This window comes from Vipera berus (assembly GCF_964194415.1).
Source record: "Vipera berus genome assembly, chromosome: 3".
In the NCBI taxonomy this organism is placed as follows: Eukaryota; Metazoa; Chordata; class Lepidosauria; order Squamata; family Viperidae; genus Vipera; species Vipera berus.
In genome coordinates this window covers 181783412-181802869 of record NC_138204.1, presented here as the reverse complement: position 1 = coordinate 181802869, position 19458 = coordinate 181783412, and the positions used below count along the sequence as shown (strand labels likewise).

General features: G+C 39.1%; 1 protein-coding gene across 1 annotated transcript in view; it reads right to left on the bottom strand.

Moving 5' to 3' along the window:
* Window positions 1-213: 213 nt before the first annotated feature.
* Window positions 214-19458, bottom strand: part of LOC308666711 (uncharacterized protein C8orf34 homolog) — a gene marked incomplete at its 3' end in the record, with an annotated part of 130949 nt that continues 111704 nt past the window's right edge. Inside the window, exon 14 of the mRNA XM_081325606.1 lies at window positions 214-446. Coding sequence (XP_081181732.1) covers window positions 214-446 — 233 coding nt within the window. The remainder of the gene's footprint in view (window positions 447-19458) is intronic.

Sequence of the window (19458 nt, the reverse complement as noted above, 5' to 3'; positions counted from 1 at the left end):
TATATATATATATATATATATATATATATATATATATATATATATATATATATATATATATATATATATATTATTTGACTTTGAAAAAATCATCCGGTCACCATTTTTGGGAGAGGGCTAGCAGGTCTAACAGGTCGTCTCTTTATTTTTCCATCTCGATGTAGTTGTCCTGAACTGTTTGTCTTCTCTTCTTTATGTTCTTCTTCTTGATCCTCAGGTTCCTTCTGATTCATATAGGAAGTCTTTTCCTTTTCCCATATTGTCAGTTTCTGGATTTTCCATTATCTGTGTTTGTTGAGCAGTTAAATCTTCTATCATGATATTTAGTTGTTTCACTTTTTCTGTTGTATTCTTTATAGATGATTCTTTAGTTGTAATCATAGTTTGAACTTGCATATCTGGGCTGCCTTCTTGTTTTTTCCTGTAGCCTCTTATTTCCTCACCAGCTGTAAGGATGGTTTGAAGAATTGCTTTCAACATAAAAAGGATTTGTTCCTGATCTTCATCCATAGAAAAAATCCGTTTCTCATCTTCTTCCATAATAGTGTGTTAGGCTTTACAATCAGGAAATCTACAATATTTCCCACTTGAATTAACTCATAATTTTTTATTTTATATGATTCCATCTTCAAGTCTCTATCCTCAAAATTATATTTTGTCATCTCTGCTGTATTTTCCTGAGAAAGTTCTTGAAGTGAAATTAAGTTGAAAATAAGTTGATTCATGCTCTCAAGTTTGTTCTGCATTTCCTTGTAGTTTAAGGTCATTGTCCTTTGAAATTTTTGCCGCTTATCATATGCTTCCTTTTGTGAAATGATCATTTTATAAGGTTCCTTCTTTAAGTCTCTATCCTCAGAATTTTGTTCAGTCATCTCTACTATATTTTCCTGGGAAGTTTCTTGGAGTGAAATTAAGTTGAAAATGAGTTGATTCATGCTCTCAAAGTTATTCTGGATTTCTATGTAATTTAAAATCATTGTCCTTTAGAATTGTTGTCGCTCATCATATGTTTCCTTTTGTAAAGTATTCTTTGCTTCGGCTTTGTTATTCTATTTGGTTTACACGGCTCCATTTTCTAAAAGCTTTGATGTTCAGAGGGGAAAAAATCCTCATCCACCAGCAGGTGTCAGCATTTGCTCATTTTTCATGTCTTTCTAGTCTGTTTTCTTTCTCTAAAGGGTAAATTTCACCGCTTAACTAAAAGAGAGGGAGGAGAGTCCCCCTCCCCCTTTCCTTCTTCGGAGATCTCTTATTTTGGGGACTTTCTTCTTCAGGAAAATAGGTAGGATAGAAAAAATCAATATTCTTACCCAGATTCAAGAATGCTGTTTACAATTTGCTTAGTTTAATAGCTTATGACTTCCATTGTTTCAGCTATGGCTGGACATGGCATTAACCAGCCTTTTCTTCCGTTGGTTTCTGGGAGGCTTCTCCTGGACTATTCAGAAAGATTGCCATCTCTCCTAAGTCCCTGGAATTTCCTTACTTCATTCCACCCCTTCAGGGTGGATTCTGGCCCCTTAGGGTCCCCCCAAAAAAGAAATTTCAGCCGAAGGATTCAGCATTTCGAGTTCTCCAACTGCTTCGCTGAAAACAGGAACCGGAAGTCTCACCATTTGAAGTTTTCCTTTGAATCCCAAAGTTATTTTAATCTTTTCAATTTTGCTTCTATTGTATAAGGAAAAAATCCAGATCTTCAGTAGAACTAGAAAGTAAAAAATAGAAAATAGAAAATCTTTTAGTCCACAAACTTTAGGAAATAAAATTCCAATTGGGATCCAGTTATTTTTCCTATGTTTTAAACTCCCCTGGATAGTCGGTCGCCACTGTTTTTAGAGGAAGGGCTAAAATCTCCCTCCCTCTCCATGGGGGGGAAAATACTTTAGCAGCTTATGCAGGTAAAAAAAATAGTTAGGATTTAAGGGAGGTAGATCTCACCCAGTCTCTTTCATGCTACTTTAGAGTTGCCTAATGGTAAGTGTGACTTCGACTGTCTGCAGCCTAGTGATGAGCTATATTACTATGGCCAGTCTTTCGTCCGTTGGTTTGGAGGACTGCCCTGGGTCGAGCGGAAGGGCTGCCACCCTCCTGCAATCCAACAGGGATCCCCTCCTTACTTGTTGCCCCTACAGGGTGACTTTCGAACCTTTCCAGCAAAATGAAACTGAACGTGGAAAATGGAGCTCGTCTTCCAGATGTCCATGGTGGCCGCATCGGAAAACCAGAAGTCTGTAATAATATTCTCATAGATGCCACTAAATCAATTCTATGTCTAGCTTTCAGATCTTTACAAGAAACCTATTTGCAAAAATAAAAATTTGTTGTGAAATCATAGTATTACTTGATTATTACTTGATGCTCCTGATGTTCAGAGGTGAATACTGTTGTTTCTATGGGCAAAGCTGTCACTACTAACATACAGAAGGATATCTATAAATTTTGCAGTCTTAAAAAATTCACAATTTCAGGGAATATATATCAGTTCTATAAACAATAAACTGACATGCAATTCTCACTCTTTAGTGTGGTGTGGGCACAATAGTTAATTCTTTGAGGTTCTTTTTTGTTGTTGTTATAAGTGATTGTTATACCCAATTTGGCATACTCTTATTGTGTCTCATCAATCAATACAGAAAAAATCCAAGCAAACAACCAAACCATCTATCAGTAAAGTAACTCAGCTAAACCCAACTGCATTTCTCCTGCATTTTTATGCTAGACATCTTTCACTAATAAGAAAAATGCATCATGCTTCATTTTATTTTAGGATATATAAAGACTGCTTATAAAAGTAAAAATCTCCCAAAGGTTATAAAAAATCCATAAAACATTAACAGAACATTAAATGACAAGTAAGTGGCAGCTAAGACTAATACAGTACTTTTTATGTTGTATTTATTAAGAAATATTAAAATCCTGTGCCTACCACACAGTGGTATGTTAATATTGTTTTACTTTGTTCTGAATTTCTGTTTTGACTCTGGAAACAAGTTGTTTCCTTCTCATTGAAAAATGTTTGGTATGAAAAGGAGGTGTCAAAGAATATCTCTTGAACAACTTGCTTGGCTCAAAGAAATTCTCTCTGATTATTCTCTTCCTCAATCTCTCCTTTCCTCTCTTTCATACTGCACTCTTGGTGCAATGGGAATAGTTCACGACTATGATTCACCAGTTTGGTCAATATATCACTGACAAAACTGGCATCATTCAGAATATTAGAGTGAGAAGGTCACAATGATATATACAGAGTCTGCATCTTCTCCAGCTCAGCAAATCATAAATCTTGGTTCAGAAGCCACCCTTTCCTACTGTCTGTGTGTCCTGAAAGACTTATGAAGGGAATGGGGTTACTTTTTCTATTTATGACAAAGTGGTTAGCATTTTTTTTATTTTCTGTTGACAGTAGTATTCTTTGAATGATAATCTTTCTGGGATGCTCACTAAGTGGTAGACAAATCCAAATCAAAATCAGAACATTTTTTTCCCTTCTTTATGCTCAACATTTCTCACACCATACCTTGAAATGATGAACAGAGAGAAATCATTCTTGCCAGAGCTGTAAATTGATCCCTTGCAGAGAGCATGTGAAATTAGGGCGAGGGCAATGACTTCCCTATCCTTGGTTTATGCAATGAAAAGTTTCTTTCAAATATTCAATTTATACAGAATTCAGAAACAGGAATGAAGGTGATCTTTCTTTTTGGACCGCCATTAAAAGCTGATAGAGAGTTTAGGAAGGGTTGAGTCACACAAGAGAGAAAAATAGGTGCAACCAATGTAATTCATAAAATTATTGCACTATGGTTAATTCATGGAATCATAATGAAATGAAGAACTAAGAAAAAGCCACCTATACAACACTCACGTTGAAATCATGTTGAACAACTGTATATAAGACCATTAAAAAAGCTCTGAAAAGTGGTAGATTATTATAGTAGAATCAAACCAAAACACATACCAGAAATTAGACTAAACTAATAAGAAAATAAGAATGTTATTAAATCAGATAAATTATTTTTATAAGTAAATAATAAATAATCTAAAAACTGTAAATAAAAATGTTGCAAGAAGACCCTATGAAAATAATATTGGTCTTCATAAGACTTGGACAATAAAAGATGGGAAAAGGGAAGACTAGAAATTATCTAAATGTAGAATCAGAAACAGCTTATAAAAGAAGCTGAAGAACAATGCTTCAACTAATATACAAGCAAACTAACAGACCTGATCTCCATGAATCTGTGAGGTGTGGTTTCCTGTGCAATCCAGACAGAAGCTATGTTTTGGCTAATGAATATTCTATTCTCTCCCAATCCATATAAATATGGTCCCTTTCATAGATTTTAAATTATCAAATTTATTCTGCTGTCTGCTCCCATTTATTCTGCATAGCACAAGAAACTTTTTCAAAGTGAACAAATAATTTATATCTTAATATTGCGGGAACAAAAAGGGAGAAAGATCCCTAATAAAATAAAGGAATAAAAACAAGGGAAAAACATTAAGAACCCTAGGACCATATCACAGTGTAATATACAGTATCATAATATAATTTGTATACCCTGAACACTATCAGAATAGGAGTGGGAAAGGTTTGGGTCTAATCTTAGTAGTAGGTCTGGTGGTGTTGTGGTTGTCTATTAATGTTGTAGAGACTCACTGTGAAGAATCAAAAACTCCAGTTCTCTATGCAATATCTGAAAAATATTTTTATTTCACTTCAGGAGAAGAACACATTCACAGTTAGAGATTATTACATAAACCTTTGACACTGTAGCTGTAGGAAGAATACTCTGCATTGTTTTAGCCATAAATTGCCTACATTAAAGACTTCAGGGAAGAGCACTTGGAAGATGTTGAGTTGTAAATATAATGTTGACGCATATTCACATGGCTTATGCTATGGGATAATATAAGGCTGCAAATAATATGTTGCTACACACTCATCCTATTACTGCTCTGTTTTTCTTTGAAAAAACCATAGATTTATTAATTTGGTGCTGCAGTTGACTGATGATGATGATGATGATGATGATGATGATGATGATGGATTCAATAGGTGAATAAAAATGTCAAATCTAATCTAAATATCTGGCTGACTATGCAACTAACTATAATAATGTTTTATTAAACTTGTATTCACCTCTCAACAATTCTGGGTGTCTCACAACAAAGAAATTACAATAAAATCAATAAAATATAATAAAAATGATGCAGTTACGGGCAACAAAACTGATTACTGGTAGATGTTGAAAAGATATCTATATCCCGCATTTACATTCTTGGATTACAGAAATGCTTGCTTTCTATTTCTGAATATATTTTTGCCCTTTTTATGTGCATAAAAGGGCTGATAAATATTTATGTGATCAAATCTTAAGGATGCGTTTGAATAGTAGACTCAATGATTTCTTCCATGAAACATCTATTTTTGTTCTTTTTTAGGCTCGTGGTTGGTTTTCCCTTTCTTGTATGTATACTTTATAACAAAATTTTAAAACTGACTTGAAATTTCCCCCCCCCTTTGGAAAGAAAAACATTTTCTTTGCCACTTGATTCCAGTCTCTTACATTTTGTGGATTAAAATAGCATGTGATGAGCACCCTGCAAAATAGTTTACCTTCTACTAGGAAAGGTTGACATCCCAACCAGTCGCAATTATGCTGGGTCATTATTTCTGAAAGTTGCTATAGATGCTAATATCAGTATGTGTAGAGGAAATCTAAGTCCCTGAAAGTTTTCTTCCCTTTTTTCTTTCTTGGTCTTTTAATAGATTTGTTTCCTAAAACCTTGCTTTATTTTTATAAGATGAGAAGGTGTTTTTGCTTTGTTACCCATCATTTGCCCTGTTCACCGCCCTGAGTCCTTCGGGAGAAGGGCGGTATATAAATAAAATTATTATTATTATTATTATTATTATTATTATTATTATTATTATTATTATTATTATTATTATTATTATTATTATTATTATTATTATTATTATTATTATTATTATTATTATTGTTGTTGTTGTTGTTATTATTATTATTGTTATTATTGTTATTATTATTATTTTGGACTTCACACACAATTTAAAAAGCTCAGAATCTCTTTTCCCATTAGGCCTTCCATTGGAATTTTAGTCAAAATATAAAAATTCAGGGAGGTTACCAATTTCTGGAGAAGGGTTGTGCAATAACCCAGGACATTCACACACATCCTTCATCCACTTTGTCACTGAAATAAGTGCAAGGAACTTTTCCCCGCATCATGGTAATTTAATTTGTTTTCTCTTTTGCAAAATATAATCTAAAGTAATTTTCCTTGCATCAATTACCAAAAGTTTAAAGAAATTCATAATAAATCATTGCTCCACATAAAAGCTTTGCTTACATTTATCATAGCTTCATGTTCAACCAGATAGTTGGAACACGGTTCCTTAACAAAAAGGACATGGCAGGGAGCCCATACATATAATCCTGCCATGGTTCTTTTCAACAGACATAAAAACTGCCATCTAAGAAGAAGTACCTTTTTTTTACAGCAAGGAGAGGAAATTTGAGGGGAAAAACATGTCATGATATGGAAAAAGCTTGTGCAATGTTTTCAGAATCATATTTGCATTTTTAAGGATGTTCTGCTGTCCAAACTCTTGGTTTTCTGTAATCTTTCTTTTCAGTGCTGATTAAATCTTCCAAGCAGCAGCAGTGATTTTTATTCCTATTCTAACAGGTCCTGCCAATGACCACACTTTCATTTTTTTTTTTTTTGCATAAAACAAATTGACTTCTCCATTTTTCCAAATATTAATTTTTTGATAGGTAATAAAGTCTATTAAATCTGCAAATAAGATAATATGGAGAGAAGAAAATTTTGAGCAGCAGGCAAGACATATGTATATGTCTTAGTATAAAACTATACCTTGTTTATAACTTTGCTATTTGAATTGTAATCGCTTTATTCAGAAACTCAGCTTCGGTAACATATTTCATTGGACCACTCATCCCCTGAATAGTGTGAAGTAATTCATGATTATCTCCACAAAATGCTCGGGGATCAGAAATACATAGGTTAGCCTTTGAAGATGCATTCTGAAGACCATCCACACACTGAAAATTATGCAGATTGTGGGAATTAGAAGCCTAGTCCAGATCAGGGAATAAAGCATTAAAACATTAACCTGCCATAACAGTTCCAATCCAGGTTATGTCCCCTTTTTTCATCAAAATACAGATTTACTTTGATTGGCTACAGCTCCCCCAGGCTTTCCTTTCCAACCTCTTTCAACTGGAAATGCTACTCAAGAAATCTTGGATCTGAAACAATACTCTAAGGAAATAATTGAAGTATTCACATGCAACTTCAGTAAAATGTTTATTTTACGTGTGGGAAGTCCACACGAGAGAGAGAGAGAGAGAGAGAGAGAGAGAGAGAGAGAGAGAGAGAGAGAGAGAGAGAGAGAGAGAGAGAGAGAGAGAGAGAGAGAGAGAGTTTTGTTCCATATAGCATCAACCTTGTGAACTATCAAGTTTTCAGTTTTTGCTATAGCCTGTGTATATGTGTGTTATGTATGTGTATAGGTAGATATATACTTTCTTTGGAAAGCAGGCAAAAGAATTTCATTTTTAATGTGGGCCAGTGTGCTCATAGTTAAAAATGACAATAAAGATTATATTATCTATCCTTTACTTGTAGGTAGAAAACAATATATCATTCCTTCCCTCCCTCCCTCCCTCCCTCCCTCCCTCCTTCCTTCCTTCCTCCCCACCCCTTCTTCTCTCCCTTCCCCATGATGTTTGTGATTGCCTTTTGGTAAAGCAAAAGGTGTATCGATATTTATTTTTTTTATTTTTTTATTTTAATTCCATTTATATCCCGCCCTTCTCCGAAGACTCAGGGCGGCTTATAGTAAGTAAATAGTCATTGCTAATATGAGTTTCTGAAAAACAATAATGGAAAGTTTCATGTCAGGCAGACAATTGGACCATGTAACTCAGTACTGTTTAATTGGCCATTGTTAGTCAGGTTTAGTTCTACCTAAAGATGAGGATAGATAGGTAGATGATGACAGAGAGAGAGAGAGAGAGAGAGAGAGAGAGATCAGTAGAAACTATAATAATATTTTCTCCTCATGGAACAGAGACATCTAAATGGATTCTGAGTCATCTTCTACTCCAAACAGATAGATCACAGTATACATAATTCACAGTGTGTAAAATTTGTATCCACACTGTAATGTATTGGGTTTTGTCTTGCTAAAGTTATATCACGTGGGGTTAATTGCTGGAAGGTTATTCAAGCAGGAAAGCTGGCTAACGGCTCCCAGCTCCTCAGACAACCCGTCTCCAGCGCCGCCATTGGCTGCCTCTAGGGTGGCAATAGGTTGCTTTAAACCTGTTGGCTGCTGCCTAGAGGTCAGGGTATAAATTGCTGCATTCGCAGCCTTGTTTCTCAGTTCAATTCCTGCAACCAAATAAACAATGATCTTTGCTGAACTCACTCGCCTCATCTCATCAATCAAGCAATGAACCCAGTATCTAACACTGGTGATGAATGTGGGATCCTGCTCCTCCAACTGAGCTGAAGAGTCACTAGGGGAGAGGCTGAGCATGCCTGGCTGGAAAAGCAATTCCCCCCCCCCCCATGATCAGCCTAGCATAGCCACGCTAGCGACCACAAGCCCAGAGGACCCGGGCAACAGAGCAGGAGGACAAGAAGATAATGAGCCCCAGCCATGAAGACCAGCACAAATGGCAAAGGTCGGAAAGCTGGAAGAATTTGACATAGGTCACCTGGAAAGATGGTCATCGTATCTATCCAGGGTTGAGAACTATCTACGCGTGAATCAAGTTGGCGAGGACAGCCTGAAGGCCGCTACGCTCCTGTGTGTGTGCAGCCCAGCCACGTTGGGCTTCTGGTTTGCCAACAGCTATAAATGGACGCCTGGAGGATGGCTCCCGCCTTCCACGTCCAGATTTGCATCGCTGGGGGGTCCTAAAAGGACCGAAGAGTCACCTTGCAGGGGTGTCCAGACAGAAGAGGCTTTTGCAGAAATGTGGGGGGGCAGCAACCCCCTCGTTAGTGCCTGCATTCCCTTTGTACCGGTGAATGAAAGACTGACCATAGGAATATGGCCAGCTCCTAGGCTGCAGACAGCCGAAGTCAAATCTACTATCAGGCAACATTAAAGCAGCGTGGAAGAGACGAGGGTAAGATTCCTCTCTTGTACCTTAATCATCTTCTTTTCACGTAATTAAGTTGCTAAGTACTTTCCCCCCTGTGGAGAGGGAGGGGGAATTTAACCCTCCCCTCAGAAGGCGGTGAACAAACTCAGGGGTGTTTTTTGGAAACAAAAGAATGTTTAAGAAAGAAATAACAAAAGAAAAAATTCTTAAAGTACTTGGGGGACACTCAGTGGTTAATTTTAAAATTGCAATTTTGACTTTCTCTTTAAAAAAAACAACCAAGAAAAATATTTAAGCAAACAAGATAAAGAGTAATCTTGAACACCAGATGTGAAAGTTTATAATGGAAGACTTTCAAAAACAAATTCATGCTCTGTGGGAAATATCTTACCAAACTTATCAGCTCCTTTCTACAGCTGGCGATGAAATAAGAGCTTTTGGGAAAGAATTAGAAAGCATCTCGATGAAACAAACTCAAATTCAAACTGTGACTACAACTAATATTTTCAACAGAAGAAATTGAACAGTTAAATACATTGGCAGAAGAATTAAACAGTCAACAAATACAGCTTTTTGAAGATGGTGATAGAGAAAATATAGAAGGAAGTTTATTTGGACCAGGACAATTGTATCAAGAGGTGAAAATAATAAGATGTGGTGCTGTTGGCATATTCTTTAATTCTTCAAAGGTGGAGACTGGGGGTCTACTTCAATAAGATATACGTAGTAATACAAGAATGCTTTGATGACCCTGAGGCAAAGAAGCGCAAAATGATATGGCAAAGGAAGAAAGCAAGAATAAGATTGAAAAAATATGAACATTTTTAAGAGGCCTGAAATAGATAATATTAAAATAGACAGGATGGTACTGGGATTACGAGAATGTTTTGATGAGTAGATAAAAATATTGATTAAGTAATAATAAAAAAATAATAAAAATAAAAAACAAAATACAAATGTATGAATATCAACAATGAAATATTGAGTTTTTCTAAATGATATGGGTTAAGATGTATATATATGCTAAGAATGATAGAATGTAACTAATATACAGGTGAAACTCAAAAAATTAGAATATCGTGCAAAAGTTCATTTATTTCAGTAATGCAACTTAAAAGGGAAAACTAATATATGAGATAAACTCATTACATGCAAAGCAAGATAGTTCAAGCCGTGATTTGTCATAATTGTGATGATTATGGCATACAGCTCATGAAAACCCCAAATCCACAATCTCAGAAAATTAGAATATTGTGAAAAGGTGCAATATTCTAGGCTCAAAGTGTCCCACTCTAATCAGCTAATTAAGCCATAACACCTGCAAAGGGTTCCTGAGCCTTTAAATGGTCTCTCAGTCTGGTTCAGTAGGAATCACAATCATGGGGAAGACTGCTGACCTGACAGTTGTGCAGAAAACCATCATTGACACCCTCCATAAGGAGGGAAAGCCTCAAAAGGTAATTGCAAAAGAAGTTGGATGTTCCCAAAGTGCTGTATCAAAGCACATTAATAGAAAGTTATGTGGAAGGGAACGGCGTGGAAGAAAAAGGTGCACAAGCAGCAGGGATGAGCGCAGCCTGGAGAGGATTGTCAGGAAAAGGCCATTCAAAAGTGTTGGGGACTTTCACAAGGAGTGGACTGAGGCCACCACACAGAGACGGATCCTGGACATGGGCTTCAAATGTCGTATTCCTCTTGTCAAGCCACTCCTGAACAACAAACAACGTCAGAAGCGTCTTACCTGGGCTAAAGAAAAACAGACCTGGTCTGTTGCTCAATGGTCCAAAGTCCTCTTTTCTGATGAGAGCAACTTTTGCATCTCATTTGGAAACCAAGGACCCAGAGTCTGGAGGAAGAATAGAGAGGCACACACTGCAAGATGCTTGAAGTCCAGCGTGAAGTTTCCACAGTCTGTATTGATTTGGGGTTTTCATAAGCTGTACGCCATAATCATCACAATTATGACAAATCACAGCTTGAACTATCTTGCTTTGCATGTAATGAGTCTATCTCATATATTAGTTTCCCCTTTTAAGTTGCATTACTGAAATAAATGAACTTTTGCACAATAGTCTATTTTTGAGTTTCACCTGTATTTGGATGCAGAGACATGAAGGATGTATTGAATGTTAAAATGGAACAAATTTTGGTTAATTTTTAATATGCGGAAACTATAAATGAGAAACAAGAATATTTTATTGTCCTCCTCTTTTCTTTTTCTTTTTTCTTTCTTCTTCTTTTTTCTCTTTTTTCGTTTTTTTTCTCCTTGTGATTTGTATTTTAATGACTAATATTTTAAATATTGTATAATTGATATAGATATGGAAATGAGATAAATGAGAACTGGACTACATTATTAGGTATTGAAGAGAATTGTATAAAGGAAAAAGAGGGTATTTAGTAATATGAAATTGACAAATCTTAAACATTTTAATTTTAATATCAATGTAAAATTAAAACTAGAAAAAATAGATAAGGTGTTTGATGTTTTAAAGATGGAATGTTAAAATATGAAACATACTAAAAGGTTGATGGATATATATCCAAAAAATAAAATAAAATAAACTATTAAATGATTGATGGATAGTAATAAGAAATATGTTAATTTAGATAAGAGATAGTATATACTGCAGAAAAAAGAGAGAGGAAGTATTGGTTATAAATAACATAGAGATTTGTAATAATATGTATTTGTCTGAAATGGAACTATTGTAACTTGGACACCACGTTGCTTTTTAAAGATTTTATTGTTAATATTGGAAAACTAATAAAATATATTTTTTAAAAAAAATACTGGCCACATCGCTTCCGTCTGCAGAGGTTGCCAGAGGGACCAGCCATTGAATCACCAGTCGGACACCCCGACTAGGAGAGGTACCAGGGCCCCAGGACAGTATAGCATAGGGTTTTGCTCCAGCCGCAGAAGCATTTGCCGTACGGGAGCTCGCCGCCCTATTAAGCCGAAGTTTAGACTTCAGGTGGAGCTACAAGGGGTGCCTTGCAAGATGGACCTGGACACGGGCTCAGCCGTATCCATTATTTCACTTGAGACATTTAATTTCATCTGCAATCGCAGCAAGAGATGGGCCAAGCTGAGGCCATATGACATTATACTAACTGATTTCCAGAATGCCAGAGTCGCAGTCAAGGGTGAGGCCACACTAGCCATTAAATTTAAGGGGTTTTCTTGGCACCTGGACATTGTCATAGTAGGGGGTCAGCGAACAAGCCTGATTGGGTTCGACTGGTTTGATGCACTAGGCATCCAGGTAACTGGAATCAACCAGACGCAAGTCGTGAGTCTAGCGACAGTATGCGAGGAATCCACAGATGTGTTTTACTCAGCTCTGGGGACGTACATGGGCCTGCCAATAACATTTAAACTAGATCCTACTGTAATGCCGGTCAGGATTAAACCTCGTAGAGTGCCATTTGCTTTTAAACACAAGATAGACACTGAGTTAGATAAACTTATAGAACAGGGAGTACTGCAGCCAGTAGATGGGGGTGAATGGGAGACCCCAATTGTAATGCCACTAAAAGCCAAGGGGAAGGTCAGAATCTGCGCCGATGACAAGTGCACAATCAATCATGCACTCAAACAGCATGCATACCCGGTACCAGTACTAAGCCACATCCTGGCATCCTTGCAAGGTGGTACAATTTTTGCAAAATTAGATTTGGCTCAGGCCTACCAACAGCTTCCTGTTGATGAGGCCACAGCCAAGGCACAGACAATTGTAACCCACAGGGGGGTGTTTAAAGTGAAACGCCTGCAATTTGGGGTCAGCGTAGCCCCCCGCATTTTTCAAGGCATTATGGAGCGGACACTCAAAGGCATCCCGGGGGTTTGCCCCTATTTTGATGATGTGCTCATCGCCGGTGAGTCCACTGAGGTACTAGCAAGGAGGCTCAGAGGCATCCTTCAAAGGCTGCGCGAAGCAGGCCTCAGAATAAGTGTAGTATTAGAGTCCTGTCAACTGAGTTTTTGGGGTTCCATACAGATGCCGATGGCATCCATCCTGCTGAGTCAAAGGTTAAGGCCATTCAGATGGCACCCAGCCCCAAAATGAAGGGAAAGCTTCAGGCATTCCTAGGCCTCCTAAATTTTTAACATGCGTTCCTTCCTAACAAGGCCGCAGTGGCAGAGCCGTTACACTGGCTCTTGGACAAAAATACTGCATGGAAGTGGACTAGTGTTCATGAAAGAAGTTTTCAGGAATTGAAGAGTCTACTGTCTATTAGTTCCACAATCACTCAATTCAAGGAATCAATGCTGGTATGCCTAGCATGTGACGCATCCCCATACAGGGTGGGGGCAGTCCTAAGCCACTTGGAGAGCGATGGAACTCAAGTTCCGATTGCTTTTTATTCTAGGACACTGTCCTCCGCAGAGCGTAATTATGCACAAATTGATAAGGAGGCATTGGCCATAGTAGCTGGAGTAAAAAAGTTCCACAACTACTTTATAAGGCAGGGACTTCACGATCTTCACAGATCATAAACTGCTATTGGGGTTTTTCACTACAGACAGACAGACACCCCACATCTTATCCCCCAGAATGTTAAGATGGTTCATTTTTTTATTGGCTTACAGCTTTAAGCTCATTCACAAACCCAGCAAGGATGTGGGCCATGCAGATGGCCTGAGCAGGCTTCCACTGCCTCAAATCGAGCCAGATCTGGCCCCAGCAGCCCGCATTTTGTCCATTCAGGACTTGCCAGAGTTTCCCCTCCACACAGGGGACATAGCCGCAGAAACGGCAGCAGACAAGACTCTAAGCAGAGTGCTATCTTGGATCCACACAGGGTGGCTAGAGAAAAGCCCAGGTCCTGAGTTTCAGAGCTACTTCACAAGGAGACATGAGCTTTCAGCTCATAAGGGTTGTATTCTTTGGAGTCAGACAGAGTTCCCACCTCACTAAGGGACAGGGTATTGCAATTGCTTCATGAAGGTCATCTGGGTATTGTTTGCATGAAAGCTTTGGCATGAAGCTATTTATGGTGGCCAGGATTAGATAAAGCCATTGAGGCTCAAGTACATGGGTGTTACACATGCCAGCAATCTAGGCCTGAAATGCCGCATGCTCCCGTCCACAGGTGGGAGGAGACACACACACCCTGGTCGAGGATTCATATAGACTTTGCTGGGCCCTTTCAGGGACAATTCTTTCTTATAGTGGTCGACAGCCACTCTAAATGGCTGGAAGTTTTTTTTTTGTTTTTTTTAATTCCATTTATATCCCGCCCTTCTCCGAAGACTCAGGGCGGCTTACAAGCTTAGCAGTAGCCTTCATTCTATGTATATGCCTGCTTATTAGGGCTTTCACCCCCCCCAAGTGGCATTATTACAAAGTCAGCTTAATTGCCCCCAACAATCTGGGTCCTCATTTTACCTACCTCGGAAGGATGAAAGGCTGAGTCAACCTTGAGACTGGTGGGATGCGAACCTGCACTAATTGCAGGCAGCTGGTGTTACTTAAGGAGGCATTAGCCCACTGCTCCACCAAGGCTCAAGTTATACCAATCACAAATATGACTACTGCTAGGACCATCCTGGTGCTTAGGAAACTCTTTGCAATGCATGGGCTACCAGACATCGTAGTGTCCAATGTTGTTGTTGTTAGTTGCGAAGTCGTGTCCGACCCATCGCGACCCTATGGACAATGTTCCTCCAGGCCTTCCTGTCCTCTACCATCTTCTGGAGTCCATCTAAGCTCACGCCTACTGCTTCAATGACTCCATCCAGCTACCTCATTCTCTGTCGTCCCCTTCTTCTATTGCCCTCAATCTTTCCCAGCATTAGGCTCTTCTCCAGTGAGTCCTTCCTTCTCATTAGGTGGCCAAAGTATTTGAGTTTTAGCTTCAGGATCTGGCCTTCTAAAGAGCAGTCAGGGTTGATCTCCTCTAGGACTGACCGGTTTGATCGCCTTGCAGTCCAAGGGACTCGCAGGAGTCTTCTCCAGCACCATAGTTCAAAGGCTTCAATTCTTTGGTGCTCAGCCTTTCTTATGGTCCAGCTTTCACTGCCATACATTGCAACTGGGAAGACCATAGCCTTGACTATACGCACTTTTGTTGACAGGGTGATGTCTCTGCTTTTTAGTGTGCTGTCTAGATTTGTCATGGCTTTCCTCCCGAGGAGAAAGCATCTTTTAATTTCTTGGCTACAGTCCCCATCTGCAGTGATCTTGGAGCCCAGGAAAATAAAATCTGTCACTACCTCCATTTCTTCCCCATCTATTTGCCAGGAATTGAGAGGGCCAGATGCCATGATCTTGGTTTTCTTAATGTTTAGTTTCAACCCAACTTTTGCACTCTCCTTCTTCACCCGCAACAAGAGGCTCTTTAGTTCTTCTTCACTTTCTGCCATTAGAGTGGTATCATCTGCATATCTTAGGTTGTTGATGTTTCTTCCGGCAATCTTAATTCCAACTTTTGATTCATCTAGCCCTGCCTTTCTCATGATGTGCTCTGCATATAAGTTAAACAGGCAGGGCGACAATATACAGCCTTGCCGGACTCCTTTCCCAATTTTGAACCAATCAGTGGTTCCGTGTCCAGTTCTCACTGTTGCTTCTTGGCCCGCATATAGATTTCTCAAGAGACAAATAAGATGGTCTGGTATGCCCATCTCTTTAAGGACTTGCCAGAGTTTGTTATGCTCCACACAATCAAAGGCTTTAGCATAGTCAATGAAGCAGAAGTAGATGTTTTTCTGGAACTCTCTAGCTTTCTCCATGATCCAGCGTATGTTAGCAATTTGATCTCTAGTTCCTCTGCCTCTTCGAAATCCTGCCTGTACTTCTGGTAGTTCTCGATCCACATACTGCTGGAGTCTAGCTTGTAGAATTTTAAGCATAACTTTACTAGCATGAGAAATGAGTGCAATGGTGCGATAGTTTGAACATTCTTTGGCACTGCCTTTCTTTGGAATTGGAATGTAAACTGATCTTTTCCAATCCTGTGGCCACTGTTGAGTTTTCCAAATTTGCTGGCAAATTGAGTGTAGCACTTTTACTGCATCGTCTTTTAAGATTTTGAATAGCTCAGCTGGAATACTGTCACCTCCACTAGCTTTGTTGTTGCTCAGCTTTTCTAAGGCCCACTTCACTTCACATTCTAGGATGTCTGGCTCGAGGTCAGTGACCACCTCATTGTGATTATCAGGGACGTTAAGCTCATTCTTGTATAGTTCTTCTGTGTAATTTTGCCACCTCTTCTTAATCTCTTCAGCCTCTGTTAGGTCCCTGCCATTTTGGTCCTTTATCATGCCCATTTTTGCATGAAACGTTCCTTTCATCTCTCCAATTTTCTTGAAAAGATCTCTGGTCCTCCCTATTCTATTGTTTTCTTCTATTTCTTTGCATTGTTCATTTAAGAAGGCATTCTTATCTCTTCTAGCTATTCTTTGGAATTCTGCATTTAATTGGGCATATCTTTCTTTTTCTCCCTTGCCTTTCGCTTCCCTCCTTTCCTCAGCTATTTGCAAAGCTTCCTCAGACAGCCATTTTGCTTTCTTGCATTTCTTTTTCTTTGGGATGGTTTTGGTTGCTACCTGTTGTACAATGTTGCGAACCTCTGTCCATAGTTCTTCAGGCACTCTGTCTATCAGATCTAATTCCTTAAATCTATTTGTCACCTCTACTGTATATTCAACAGGGATATGATTTAATTCATACCTGACTGGCCTAGCGCTTTTCCCTACTTTCTTTAATTTAAGCCTAAACTTTGCAACAAGAAGCTCATGGTCTGAGCCACAGTCAGCTCCTGGTCTTGTTTTTACTGACTGTATAGAGCTTCTCCATCTTTGGCTGCAGAGCATATAGTCAATCTGATTTCTGTGTTGACCATCTGGTGATGTCCATGTGTAAAGCCGTCTCTTGGGTGTCCAATAACTGGGCCCAATTTACTGTGGCAGAATTTCAGGCTTTTCTGAGGGCAAACCTTATTAGGCATGCGACATCGGCTCCATTTCACCCATCTAGTAATGGTCAAGCTGAACGAATGGTTTGCACCACGAAAGAATCATTGAAATGCATAGTGACCGGTGACTGGCACCACAGACTGGCCAACTTTTTGCTCTGCCAACATTCCACGCCATGCCCGACAATGGGAAAAAGCCCAGCAGAGCTGTGCTGGGGGAGGTGACTAATCACAAAACTGGACAGTTTGCACCCAGACCGGGTGGCAGCTGAGGCCTCTCACCCAAAACCCCTGAGGGGGCTGCAAGTGGGTGACGGGGTGTGGGCCAGGAACTATGGGCATGGGAACTTGTGGGTGCCAGGGAAAATCACCAAAACGTCAGGCCCTCTCTCATACGAAGTGGGCCTAGAGGGCGGGCAAGTCGTCCATCACCATATCGATCAGCTTAGAAAGTGTTTTCCAGAATGCGTATAGTCAAGGCTATGGTCTTCCCAGTTGCAATGTATGGCAGTGAAAGTTGGACCATCAGAAAGGCTGAGCGCCAAAGAATTGAAGCCTTTGAACTATGGTGCTGGAGAAGACTCCTGCGAGTCCCTTGGACTGCAAGGCGATCAAACCGGTCAGTCCTAGAGGAGATCAACCCTGACTGCTCTTTAGAAGGCCAGATCCTGAAGCTAAAACTCAAATACTTTGGCCACTTAATGAGAAGGAAGGACTCACTGGAGAAGAGCCTAATGCTGGGAAAGATTGAGGGCAATAGAAGAAGGGGACGACAGAGAATGAGGTGGCTGGATGGAGTCACTGAAGCAGTATGTGTGAGCCTAGATGGACTCCAGAAGATGGTAGAGGACAGGAAGGCCTGGAGGAACATTGTCCATAGGGTCGCGATGGGTCGGACACGACTTCGCAACTAACAACAACAACAACAACAAACCTAACATTCAGTGCTATAAATCTAAATAAAACTAAGGCTATAAATAAAATATTTTCTATTATTTAAACAAATGAAAGTTTTAGAGTAATTATTCCGGATGTTTGTTTTTTTTAATTACATTTATATCCCGCCCTTCTCCGAAGACTCAGGGCGGCTTACAAGCTTAGCAGTAGCCTTCATTCTATGTATATGCCTGCTTCTTAGGGCTTTCACACACACCCCAAGCGGCATTATTACAAAGTCAGCTTATTGCCCCCAACAATCTGGGTCCTCATTTTACCTACCTCGGAAGGATGGAAGGCTGAGTCAACCTTGAGCCTGGTGGGATGCGAACCTGCACTAATTGCAGGCAGCTGGTGTTACTTAAGGAGGCATCAGCCCACTGCTCCACCAAGGCTCTTGGTGTAGTATATCTTATGCTGTGATTTCATTAATAAAAGAAATAATTGTTAATAATTATTAATAATGATTAAGTGGATATTTTTGAGATACATATCTGTTGTCTCTGTTTGACCAGCTTCTTTACTTTAAAAAAATCAGAAAATCATATTTTGGTGGAATTTCAGATAAAAGACAGTGTTGCTATGTTGGAATAATGAAACTGTACTCTGATATATTTTAATGGTGCTCAGTTGAGGAAGGCAGGAACCTTCCAATGTTTGTTGACTCATAATTGGCAAGATACATTTTCTTTTTAAAAAAAAACTGTATTTCATTAACATATGTTAGACTTTTTTCTTCTTCAGTATTTTCATTATCTTTTAAACAGTAAAGAAAAACAAACACATGTTCACAGTATGATAAAACTACCCTTAAATGGCTAGCTAAACACCACTGCAAGGATCAAGAGGCTTCAACAGCAATAGCAGCTGTTATTTGGAAATTTCCCTGCTTATAAGTTCAGACAAAAACTCTTTTTTTGTTTATTGATCTAAACATTTTAACAGGAAACAGGCGTTCAGGCATTAAAAAGCAACCTTTTTCCCCTCTGTGACATAAATTTTGCCATTGTGCTGTGATTGACAGCTGCTCCCACTGTCTGTAAACAATCCACAAACCTCCCAGATTGACCATTCAGATCCTGCACCCAACATCTAAAAGGCTGATCAGTTTGCGCCCAATAAAATTCCTTTTCATTTCACCCTGGGTTGCCATGTCTCTTCCAAACACAGACAGAAAAGCAGTGCTCTGTGGCCGACAGATTTTAATTTTCAGTCCTCATCCATTTGCACAATGTAGACACAGTCAAACAAACCATCCCCACAGCCTAGCAACCTTTGGCTTGAACTGTCTATGTGCATAAGCTGCAGGGATGAAGGCCTGGACCTGTTCACACATGAATAAAGAAGATTAAGATTTCCTTTCAAAGACATGAAACTTTTTGACAGCCAGTGTCAACAGTGCTGTCTGCCTCTCAATGTGAAACAGTCT